Genomic DNA, 13,288 nt, shown 5'->3' on the forward strand with positions numbered 1-13,288 from the left:
AAAGCCAGAAAATATAACTAGTTAAAAATTTAGTATATTGGAAATTCTATTTCCTATAAAATTCACTTCCTGCCACATTTGATATTTTTCTCATCTGCTGTATGTGTTCCCTTTCAACTTAGTCACATGGAAAATAATCCACTGTCTGCAAGGCATTAAGACTACCCAAGCATTATGAACGACTTCTTTTAGCTTTTAAACAATCCTATTACATACATACATCTAGATTTTCCTGAAATAGCTGCTTTTCTGTTCACCACACCAAAGACTTCCTGTGTAGGGGGAAAAAAACCCCAAAGCCAAAATATCCATTCAAACACATTAAAATACTGCTTCATAAGACAAACCAGCACTTCACTGCTTGTCTTGTAAAGGTTGTATGCCACCTTTAACTCTCTGTCTCAGTGAAGTAATCAATGATTACATAAGAAATTCTATGCAGAATTCTTGGATATGCACTGTGAATCAGTGGCTGAATGCACTTTTTCTTAATCTTTGAACCTATTCAGGAAAATTATTCATACAATTGTTAAATGATTAAGGAATCAGCAGCTATAATTTCCTTCTATGTAAAAGATCTTTAAGGACTATCTGTCAGTTTCTCAGGAACATCTTTTTTTTTTCTTCTCCCCAAATTTCATAAACAGAAGTACTAAGTTTCTTCAAATGACTGAATTCCRTTTTACTGTGACTATTTGCTAACTTAACTGCACAGCCAATTTGGCCCAAGAAAGACTAGAGGAAAAATATTCAGTGCCAATTGCTGGTTAGCATGTAGCTTATAGGCTTTTACCAGGCCAAGGAGTTTCTACAATCTCACAAGGGCAAACCTGCTGCTCTTATTTGTCATTCCTGACAGAGCTATTGCACCCCCACCAGTATAAAGTCCTTTTCAAAAAAACACTTGTGGACACTACAGATGTGGAAATACAGTGAAATATACAGTGAAACATGCAACTACATGATAACAATTAGCATCATTTAAAATAAGAATATATTTTATCAGCTCTTACATAGGTAATCAAACTTTTAAATGAAATTGCACTAAATTTAAGAATAATAATACTATTTCTAACCTGCAAAACTTCAGACCACTCTGAACACCAAAGAATACCTCTCCCTTTGTCCAGCCTTGTTACTAACAGTGTAATGGTTTCATAGTGTTCACATTCTTTAGTATAATACTGTTTACATTCTTGATACAGAGGCATGCAATTTCTTTAGATCATAGTGTGATCTGAAAAACCACCCTTTAATAAAAAAGAAAAAACTCTCTTGATTTATCAGTGTTGGAAGTTCTCTTTCAGTGATGGGTTATGCAGTATTCTGCTTTCTATTCTACCACACGAGTGAATACCTGAAAAGCTAAAAAATAAAGGCACTAAAACAAACTGTGAAAAAATATTCCCATTACTTTATTTTATTATCAAATATTTTCAGATAGAAGTGACTGCATGAAAGCTTAGTAAAAATTTTTCTTGTTTTTCTGAAGAAGGATTGCCTAAAACCTCTCTATTACTATCTCAAATTTTCCTCTTAGAACTGGAAAAAATCTTCAGGTGTGTGCAAATCTGAAGACAAACAGACGAAAAAATGTTTACAGAAGTTTTGGCTCACTGGTTAGGGAGAGTACTCCTTTCCATTATAATGGAATAGATTTTGCTTAATAGAAATCCTGCTGTAAAATTCCAATCACTAAGTACCGAGTCCACATTGTCTACTTAAACGCATCAGTTATCAGTCGTTCTTTTTTTCCATTGTGGAAAAGGTATTTGTATTTATCTAATTTGCAGAAGAATCTTGCTGCAAATAGCCACCTCATTAGTGAGTTTTAAGTTGAGGGAATGGAGAGCAACAGTGAGATATTTTGTATCTTATGAATGATTACAAGCAGTACTCCAGAGAGAAACTGCAAACTATACTATGATAAATGATAACTAAAATCAACAATACTCTTGCCCAGCAAAGCTGTCCCCAAAAAGAAATTGAGCATGTAACCCATCTACTTGGTTCCTCTTCTGAATAGCAGTTAGGTATCAGACCTCAGTCTATCACAGGTGCCTTCCAGCCTCCAGCTATTGCTTTTCCCCAAATCCTGAAGATGACCTGATCTCTCCTAATCTAATGATTTCCTAATGAAACTTTTGGCATCATTCCTTCAAATTCTGGTCTTTCAGAAATATTTTCTTTTCTCTTGTTCTTTTATCTACTCTGTCTATGACTATTTTCAGTTACTTAGGTTTGCCCCTGCTTTACTGCTTAGACATTGCAAACTCTGTCAAGCACTTCCACTATATTACTGATATACATCAGTATGTGATTTCCTCTTACACTGCTTCTCATAACAACTACATTAATACATGAGATCAAGTAGATAATAAAAAGTTTAACAATAAAATAGTTGCTTTTAACTGTAAAATATGTATTCTATATATCATATATAAAATATGCATATTTGTTCCCAATATACAAATGAGAATGGAAGCCTCAGCTTGTATGAGTGCGATTTAGGGAAAAAAAGAGAGTCAAATTAACTTCCTGGTTCAAATGAAACTTGAAACTATTTTCCATAGGGAACTCCCTTATTGGAAAGGAATAGGACTAGTCTTAATGTGCACTCAGCGCACATCCCAGGTCCAGGCTCAGCAGAACTGGAATGACAGTATAGATTCTACAAGACAAATAAAGAATAACGGTACCAGAATTACTTTAATCAAATTCAGAAAATCAGGATAAGTAAAACTCTTTTTTGTCTTGCCCTAACATCAGAAGCACAGCTGAGGCCACTAGGCAAAGCCATGGACACACAGCAAGATTGATATGGAAAGCATCTCCCAATCATGATTCAGAGATAAGAATCTGCTCAGCAAACCTGCTAATAAATTCAAGCTACAGTGTATTCTGCTTACCTTCCCTACAAACCAATCTCCTGCAGGCAAAGGAGAGATGGTTTGCACCATCCTGTTTCCTCAGACTGTGATTAAATCAGCTGTCACTACCCAGACCTCATTCAATGAGGAAGCGCCTGGAGAGAAAGCGTGCTCCCGCATAGCTGTTCTGCAACACTGAAAAATACTGAAGCTTGCAGTGACAGGTAACTGGCGCTGAAAAGGACAAGTAGCAGGGGGGATTGCAGCACAGAAGTGATAGAGCAACTATTGACATCATGTCCTGGAGCCACTGAAAGGCAGTGATGTTTTCAGAATACCTAAGGAGCTAAAAACAGGGTGAGGTCCTGAAAGGCCTTCAAGTTCACAAGGGCTGACTATGAAGAGGACCAGAACAGTGCCCTCTGCAGTGAGGAGTGGTCCACTGATGCTGAAGGAGACAGCAGCCAAAAGCAAAAAAGTTGATACAGGTTTGCACCACTTCATTTTGGCTTCTGTTGAATGAGGCCCATACAGGAGAGAGTTGAACAAGAGCCAGACTGTAGACTTCACCCAGAATTTAGGTGAGTTTCTCAGTACAATGAACCCTGGTTTATTCATTGCCAGGAATTTTCATCAGTAAACAAGATGGTGCTAAATGGTCACACTTGAGTGTTATGAGGTCATGTCAGACTTTCAGATGCAAGAATGCCTGCATAGGGTTTTGTTTTGTCTTGTTTTCTTTTGTTTTTGCTTTGTTTTGTTTTTTTTCAGATCAAGTAGGATCTATATGTTCCAATCAGGAACATATCCCTGTCCAAGATAACAGACACCCCTCATTTATGGATTTGAAGGTAAAAGCCAGCTTTCACAAGTCCACAAGGTCAAGAGGTAATCTTCAGTGAAGCCACTGAGCCGGTCCAGCCACAAAGACTGAACTGGATGATAACCCAATAACATGCAACTTAGGCAAATAAAGAGAAACCACAGCAGAGCAGCACTCCACCTCAATAGGGCAGCTAAGAAAAACTGCTGTGCTGACAAGCCAAGGCCTCCCCCTTTTTTTAAAAGGGGAGAAACAAGTGAGTGACAGGGTGCACACATGGAATGTGGATGCCACACGGAGGCTTAACTTGAAGGTTAAAAACTGGTTCCCTAAGCATGGACTTGATGCTGACAAAGTTATCTATGGGCTGTGCTGCTAACTGATTCTGGTGCTTCCCAAATCAATCTCGCTGTCAGTCAAGTGGATCATTTAGTGGCTTAATGATTCACGATGAACGTCGTCCTGTAAAATATTAAAGTGGCTAGGAAAAAGCAGTACAATGGGATCTGAAGGAAAGAAGGACACTCTTAAGGGAAGACAAAAATGGGGCCTCCAAAGTAATCAACAGCAATGCACAATAAGCATTGTCCGGGGGAACCAAAAGCTTGCCCAAAGACAGTGAAGGGGAGAAAAGTTCTGTACAGAGATGACCTAGTGAGAAGATGGTTCTGAAGAATACTCATTAAAGAACAGAGCTTGGAAGAATCTTACGATCTAAGAGGCACTGACAGTTACAAGGGAGTCCACTGCCAAAAAAAGCCATAGTAAAGGAAAACAGGGAGCTGTGAACCTCTAACCTTGTGAGAGGGATTTGACACTGAAAAAGGGGCAGTACTGAAGAAGAACGTCTGATCAACTGTCTAGATTAATAGAGTATGTTGGTATGAGCCAAAGGGTACCCTGCAGTTAGCAAAATAGCACAACCACTGCCTTTCTGCCTGAAAACACCTTGGACCAGACCATGGACATTGGGAACAGGGATGAAAATAGCTGGCACAACGACTAGATCTGTTTTAAAGTACAAAGTCCAATGCAAAGTTGGGATGCACTCCAAGATGGAACCTTGGAGCCTTTTTTTGCTTCTCTTTTCAAAGTCTGGGCTTAAAATCATGGCAAATGGAACACTTCCTTGGTATGTATTTCTTTACTCAAATAAAACAAATACAGGGCATGCCCATCTAGCTGGGTATATGGCCTCAGCAGGCTGGATACAATTTGCAACCAGCAGGTTTACAGAATCACAGAATTGCTGAGGTTGGAAGGGACCTCTGGAGATCATCTAGTCCAACCCTCCTGCTCAAGCAGGTTTAGATTACACCATACCTACAGAATCAAAATAAATGCTACTGAAGACTTAAAATACAGTTCTTAAAAAAAATACAGTATTTTGGGTCTAAAGGGAATGAGAAATAACAATCAGGCAGTAAAAGAAACCCAGCTTTTCTAAAGGGAAGACTATAAAGCAAGTCAAAGAAAAAAATCTGATTCAGCAAGACAATTTAGTGAAACAGAGGGTGGTACATGTCAAGAGGTGGACATCACGAGTGTACCTCTGCCAGTACTGATATGGCTAAAAAGCATCTTGAAAGCATAGGCACATGCACATCCCCCGTTGCAAATGTGAACACAGACATCTGACATAGAACTTCAATTGTTTATTCAAAGATTAGAGCCACTTAAGAATTACACTGAGTTTAGCTCCTGACAGAGGACTTATTTCATATATAACTGAATCTTAAGATTGTATCTGTTTTGGAATACAATCAACAAAACCCTTCCCATTAATTGAAACTGGTCAGCAGTGTTTGACAACGTATCAAGTATGGCCGTCAGAGGACTAGAAAATGTTTCTATATGTGGAATGTTTCTAGCAGAAAAGTGGAAGTGAAGAAACAAAAAGAATAAGCATAATGGGTCCCAACCCATCCTTAGGATTTCCTGCCCCATACTAGTTGTAAATTAAATACCAGCTTTCCAGTTAATGAGGCAAAAGAAAGTAGCAAGTTATATTTAACTTTAATTTAGTTTAATTTTGAGAAGCTCCTAATAAAATGTTCCAAAATTAAATATTATATACTTTTATATCTGTTTTTATGTACTTATAATTTCTTTTCAATTTCTAACTGCTTCTGTTAAAGGATATTAAATGTTTTTCTTTTAGTTTGAGCACTCTAAACCGGATATAATTTTCTCATGCCACAAAAGGAAAAAAGCTCATGAGGAGACTGACTTTTAAAACATGTTCTCCTAGTGATTAAAAGGTATCAGTTTAAGAGGAAAGCATTTGGCAAGATGTTTTTGTAATAAAAAAGGAGATTAAACTCTTTACAGGATGAAATATTGCTCGCATTCAGTATCTGCAACTAACACGTTACCTTTCCTGTAGTTTCTCATCGGAGACCTGTAATTCTTCTTTTAAGTTTTGATACCTATCTTCCCTTAATAATCTGGTGCCATCATAGAGAGTCAGTTCTCTGTCATGAATTAGCCTGTTTGGGAAAAAAAAAGTAAACTTTATCTAGCCTTTGACTGCTTCTTAAAATACTTATTTCAGCTACTGCTTCTTTAAATTGCTACCTCAGTCAAAATTTAGGTTATAGTAGGACACTCGAAGAAAAAGTTATACTAATTTAAGATGCACCCACATGTGGAGGTAAAATAATTTCCAAAAGCAAAGAGTTTCAGTGCAAAGTCAGTCAACTTTGTTTAAATAGATATGATTAGAAAATGAAGAAAAATTTCCATCTTATCAGTACAGTGTGAATAAATGGCACAAAACACAGCCATTTTGTTATACTGATAGAGAGTACTAAACTTTTGTTTCTTGAAGAAAAATATGTCAGTTGGCTTAAATGCTATTATACATACCAATCCAGCTTTTATTTTTTCATACAGGAGTTGATTCTGTGTACATAGATAGATACGACACATGATGTTGAAAGAAAAATCAGAAGGGAAAACTAAACTGATTAAGAGGAGAAAAACAGGCATGAATCATTCTCTCTTCTGTCTCTGCGTATATCCAATAAAAGAAGTAGTCACAAAATGTTTTTGCAAGAGACTGCTTTTAAAGCTGGTGATTTCTTTAAGTTTATGAAAGGCATTATATGGTGCAAGCAACTGAAATAGCATAAAAATTTGACCTGACAGTATGGATTATTATTATTATTAACACACTATCTGCTATTAGCATTTGTGTCTTTGGAAAGTTTAATTTATTTTTATTGAATTTATTGAATTCAATTTAATGTATTCAATTTTATTTTATTTATGCACATATAGTTATATTATTATGCATTATTTATATTATTATAAATTTATTTACATATTTATTTTATTCAAATGCATTCATTTATTAAAATAATGTTTAGAAAGCATTTTTTGCAATGGATATGAAGTATGCTTTTATATATGACTGTAATGATCACATACTTTATTTAGAAGCAGAATGCATTCAAAGTATTGAATACATTTTCTGACAGATCTTTCATTTTCAAATCATTGTGCACATATTACTTATCTTTAGGTTTCATGAGTTTAGTAAGGGCAAAATCTGGCTTATTCTTCGATTCAAAGAAAAACGTGTGCTGTATTAACAAACAGCTGAAATGTCCAATATTAGCATAGACTTATAAAGAACGTGAAAGAATTGCTTCTGCTTTCAAGTATATGAAGATTGAATGTTACATACTTTGTAAAATTTCAATGTTCAGATTGATTTTTACAGTATTCTTGAAGTTATAAAGTTGTATTCACTAGACGAAACTTAATTTCTCAGTATGTATGCGCTCAGCACACAGATCATGTGCACCCAACTTATCTGTGTTCACATCCTGACCTTTGAAGTACAGCTAGAGTGCCAGGGTTAATTCGATGAATGCCATCAAGAATAACAAGCTTTCCTTCCAGGGCAGCAGTAACAAGTGGCGATGGTCTCCAAGCAGTGTCTCCATTAGGAAGAGTATACCTTTGCTGCAGCAAATCTCTAGCTGTCATATCCTGTAAGTATCAATTCATTAGAAGAATATATTTGTGCGGTGTCTTATTCATCTACAAGTGCCTATTTTCTTCTTCAAAACTGCATTTGTTTTTTCCTGAGAACATACCCAAGGCAGATTAGCAGGAAATCTTAAATTACTTTTCCAAAGAATATTAGAAATACACACCAACACACACACACACCAACACACACAAAATGTTAAACAGTCTTCTCTGGTAGGTCTAGACTTGTTAATATTGCCATTTTGAAACTAGAACAAAAGCCTTTTTTTTTCCTTAAATGTAATGCAAGCATATGACAACTTGTACGCAGCTTTGTGTACAGAAGGGGGAAGCAATTTACACCTGTAATAAACAAGTGTCATTCATTTTATATAGATGGAAGCTGAAAAAGCAAAGATTTCATCATTAATCTTCAAGTGAGATCACAACACAAAAAAGTATGACATTCTAATTCTCAAAAAGAAAATACAGTGGAAATATCATAGAAGAAAGGACAGAGTAAGAAAGGAGCCGACAAGACACAAAAACCACCCTCTTGCAAAATATCGCAAACACACAGAGTATCGCAAAATAATATTTTAGGGATAAATCATAACCAAAAGCAAAAGCTAGTATATCCTCCATCATACATATTTTAGATGTTCCATTACAGCAGGTGCGCACTAGAACAACAAAGAAAGCCTTAATAGCCATTTTGTGACCTGAAAGTTGAAATTCCTTCCCCAGGCTGTGCTGCGAACAGAACTTAACCTAAAATCAGATGAGAAAAATATTTTCTGTTGCAGTTGCAGCTTTTGCATGTGTCCTTTTTACAACTGCAAACCCTTTGAACTTTAAAGAATAAAAATAGCATACATTACGTCATATGGCCTGAATCATTTCCTCTTTCTACATTTCCTTAAAAGCCTTAAAATAACAGGACAAAGTCTGGTTCCTTCAGTGCTTCCACATTTGTATAATTTAAAGCCTCACATTCAGATCCATAAAAACAGCCAATATTTTTATTGTTGCACTTTTAGATTTTAATGCTGTTTGATCTTTTCTAGTATTTTATTACTGAATTAGTCTAAAAACCAACTTGATACACATTGTTATCAAAGCCAGAGAAAAATATAAGTACTTTTGTGACTTGTATCAAAAGTTGTGTGTGCATTCTCTAGTAAGTAAATGCTGTGTAACAGAATATACAACTAAGACACCTTCTGACAAGACACCTCTCCAGGAAAGAAACAATGTCTAGTATTAATTGATCAGGAGTCTAGTGTGCTATATATAGTGTTGTCTATCTGCAAAACTAACAATAACTGAAGAATCATGCGTTAATTATTTGGAGATAAACCCAGAAGTGTACTTGGCCGCAAAATATTTTCGAAATACAAAATGAAAGTTTATACCATAATTTAAATGCTTGAATCAGATTCAATTTAGTGACATATTAAAAAGAAGTATCATTCCCTAATACTTGCCCATTCTCTGTAAGGGGTTTGTTTCAGGGCTAAGTTCTTGCCCGGTGATTTACTGTATTACATTCCTCATCAATTTTTTAATTATATATTATGAGATATCATATTATAATACTCTCATGCTAAAAATCCCTCCCTTTGAAAGGAACATAAGGAGGCTATGAATTAAAAATTTTTTATTCTTATTTTGGGCAAAGCAATGGCAGAATTATATTCCTTATGACACAAAATGCTTATCTTCATTTATAAATCATTGTACTTTAAGCGTACTTTATTATCATTTATTTCCTCAAATATCTCTGATATGGAGGAAAAAAAAAAGGAAGAGGGCATAAAATCTGATACAGAGCAAGCTTTTAATTAAAAGTCTTCAGACGAGTCACACAAAGTTCAGGAGAGAAAACAAGAAGGGTGTATTGAACTCCCTTTAGCAGTCATAGCAATAAACCCCTCCAAACTAGCTGTTTTTCATGACTGTCAGTGATAATCATGTTCTTGGCAATTACAAGGTGAAGAAATCTGTTTCCTGCTTTTCATGCCAATTTGGACTCACATTTTGTTAATATTTCTTAAATAAAAAATAGGAAGGAATTTGTAAAGAAAAATTACGAGGTCATGCATAAAAAGAAAAAAAAAGAAATCCTAGAATCAAGCATCACACTACACAAACACTAGCAATGTACTTAAGATTGTTTTGTTGGGGGGAGAAAGGAAGGAGGAGTAAGTTGTTGGAAAATTGTTATAATATCACTATAAAAATACTATTTCCCTCCCCTGAAATGTTTTATTTAAAACTTCTTAAACTAAAAGCTCCCAAACTACAGTCCACAATGAGCTGGCTTGCTGCTGCTTCTCGTTTGGTGCTGCTTAACTGCATTAAGGGACAACTAAAATAAATCTTTCCTAAAATGACTTTCCTTTTTCAACAATTTGCCTACATGGAATTTTACATAATCAGAAATCAAAATAATGATGTAAAAGATCACAAATGAGACAGCAATTGTTCTATAGGACAATTTCTACTTTAAAAGATGATCTAAGTGCAAAAAGGTTTGGGAACCCCTGGTTTAGATAAATTTGATCCTTATCTCACAGTATAAAAGCTTTTAAAGTGGCTAATGCATTTTCTCCTGTGAAATCAATAAAAGAAAGATCCCTTTTCACACTGTTCGAGCTCTTAAATCAACTTCAGACAGAAAGAATGATGAAGCACATATGAAAAATTTTAGAAATGGATTTAGAGGAATTTGGTCTCTCAAAAAAAAAAAAAATCAAAAAATACTTTTTTTGAACCAAAATAGTGAAATCTGTTAGATTTACAGAATCAAAGTTCTCATTGCCTTAATTGTCCAATTACTGAATGAATTAACATATTTAATATTCGTTCTGGCATTAAATTAGCTATTAATATGCTATGCAAAGCATCTAATGTTATTACTTTTTTTTAAGAAAAACAAATGTATTTTTTAAAATGTATCAAAACATGCATATTTCAGATGTATTCAACCATATTCTATATTTTTCTTCTTTTAATAACTTTTGAGATTTTCTCTCATTTTTTGTCTGTTTCAAGTTAGAGTGCATCAAGATCCAAACCCGACAATACTGTCCAAACAAGTAGCAAGTGACTACCAACTATGGAAGATCAGTTAAGCACGACAGAACTCGGGGTTTGCAAAACAACTTCACATGCTGTGAGAAAATCCGAAGAACTTTCCAGATAAAACCAAGAAAAAAATCCTAGATTTACAGCAGCCTCTCAGCTCCACATTTACTGCTACTTATACTCTGTGACAACTGACAGCTCCAAAATCTTTCATTCCCTTGCTGTTCTGTATGTCCAGACTTTTGGGAACCATTACCACTTCCTCTACCTTAATTTTTTTTAAATCCAAACTTTAATATCAGCTCAGTCGAAACACTGCTCTGACCCAATCTTTTCAATTATTGTAAACTTCCTTCTACAGCTTACTAGAACTGCGCTCAGTACAGTAAGCTCCTTGCCGCTCCCTTCAAAGACCCCTGAGGCCCTCATGACTTCTCCAGTTCTTCCTGTCACCTTACCCCATGACTGTCATTCTAAGGCAACTAAGCCAACTGCTTGTGTGTCTTACAAAAAATGTTTATGAACATTTCCCTCAAAATTTATCTTTAAAGTAACATTTATAATAAGACCCTAGGCCACAACATGAGTAAATCAGTAGCAGCTAGGCTAAGGACTGAAGATTACCGTCTGCTTGTTATAGTACCTGTGAATAATGTACCGTATTAATGTGCATTTCTGCAACACAGCTGTGCCACACCTGAAATCTTTGGTCTAAACAGAAATATAAGCAAAGAAAAAGTACAGAAATTTCAATATTTTTTAAAATTATATGTGTTAGGCATCAAAAAAAAAAAAAAGGTAAGAGGATATTAGGAGATCTTGGCAACAGAAGAAACAAACCAAAAAACAAGAGACAGATTAAGCCTATAGAACATTAAAAATAACTTTAAAAAATCCCCACAAACATAAAAGCCACTATGCATTCTTAATACAAAAAAGAAACTGCCTTCGAGAAAAATAAGAAAATAATTTTGATAATAGAGAATTCCATTATAAAATTACACAGCATATGGACAAACAAAAAAAGGAAGGAGAAAAGGTCTTCCAGGGCTATTCAATGTGCACTTACAAGTGGCCACCACTCTGACCTAAAGGCAGGAAACATACTTCAAAGAGAAAAAAATCCAAAGAGGAGAAGACAAAAAAGACAAAGTTTTCTTTATGACAGTCAGTCATGCTAAATCACAGCACAAGTTGTCAATTCTTTTCAGCTAGAAGAAAAATTATTCTATTCTCCTTACATTTTTATGTAAATTATCTATCTTTCTTTCGTATTCATAATGGAGTCAATATAATGGAAGTAAAGCAGTATCAGGGCTAAAGTATATATAATAACAGTGTATTACCTATATTGCCTTGGCTGCATAGTATCCAGCCCTGCAAATCAGAAAAGATTTTACAGACAAACACGCTAACAGAGAGAGTAAAATTAATGTCCTATAATGATCAGAAAACTTCGCTATCTTTTAAATCTTCACTGTCCTTTGTTTTTTTCCCTGTACCAGTGATTTTAAAAGCTGCAGTTGTACATGAAGACTCCATCTTACACAGCGAATCTACCTCTGTGTGTTATATTTTGGACTATAAAAAAAGGAAATAGCATATATTAAAAGCATCAGCAAATAGTTAACTTACCTGATACAGCATGACAGGTTCTATGCTGTATCCTAGTATATCAGCAAACTCCTTAGCAATAACTGTTTTGCCACAGCCCTAAAAAGGTTAAAAAATAAGAACTAGATTATATTCTAGTAAACAAGAGAAATGAGGGACAAAAGAAATTTTAATTCTTACTTTTCCTCCAATTAAACACATATCTTTAACCATATGGGATTGCATCATTTCTGCCAACAGCTGATTATGGCTGGGAGTCCTTATGAAAGAATCTGATCCAGAATGTTGTTTTAATGGTCCAGTCCCAGCTGGAACCTAAATGGAAAAAAACAAAATGCTAAATAAACTATACAGTGATAGCTTTAGACCTCATGTGGACTGGGTTACACTTCACCAAAAATACTGTAATAGTTTGCTGATAACTGTCATCTATCAAATCTAAATCTTTCACTTTAAAAACTAACATTGTATAATTTGTTATAGACCCAACTTCCTTCACCCCTCCCTTTCCCGCTTTTAATGAAAAAAATAAGGAAATGTGAATCAATTCAACAGTAGCCTTGGGGTCTACAAAGAACTTGAGGCTGTTCATGTTAGAGCCAAAACATAAAAATCACCAATATAATTCCTTATTGCTCATCAGAGAAATAAGAAAGAGAAGGAGCAATCTGTATTGTGAAAATTTGAAGGTATTATTTTGCTTAGAGCTTTGGAGAGTAGCAATATTCAGTTGTCCTCCACATTAAGACACTTGCTCTATTCCCACTTCCTGGTTTTAGTCTGAAAACTGCTTCATCTGCAAACTCCTTATGTCCTTGTGTTCCCAAAGATACATATTCTGCAGACAAACTTTCAGCAGGTATCACCTACGTACAGGTAAAACGAAAGCAAAAAATCTTTCCCTCAGAAA

At 35.1% G+C, this 13,288-nt stretch overlaps 1 protein-coding gene across 3 annotated transcripts in view; it reads right to left on the minus strand.

The window, feature by feature from the left end:
• Positions 1 to 13,288, minus strand: part of VWA8 (von Willebrand factor A domain containing 8) — a 197,648-nt gene that overhangs the window by 133,413 nt on the left and 50,947 nt on the right. For all 3 annotated transcript variants that reach the window (XM_026058921.1, XM_026058919.1, XM_026058920.1), the window contains 4 exons: positions 12,559 to 12,693; positions 12,400 to 12,477; positions 7,532 to 7,692; positions 6,069 to 6,182 (listed from right to left, as the gene is read on the minus strand). In XM_026058921.1, coding sequence (XP_025914706.1) covers positions 6,069 to 6,182; positions 7,532 to 7,692; positions 12,400 to 12,477; positions 12,559 to 12,693 — 488 coding nt within the window. The remainder of the gene's footprint in view (positions 1 to 6,068; positions 6,183 to 7,531; positions 7,693 to 12,399; positions 12,478 to 12,558; positions 12,694 to 13,288) is intronic.

Source organism: Apteryx rowi, unplaced genomic scaffold (genome assembly GCF_003343035.1).
Source record: "Apteryx rowi isolate R43461 unplaced genomic scaffold, aptRow1 scaffold_150, whole genome shotgun sequence".
Taxonomy (NCBI): Eukaryota; Metazoa; Chordata; class Aves; order Apterygiformes; family Apterygidae; genus Apteryx; species Apteryx rowi.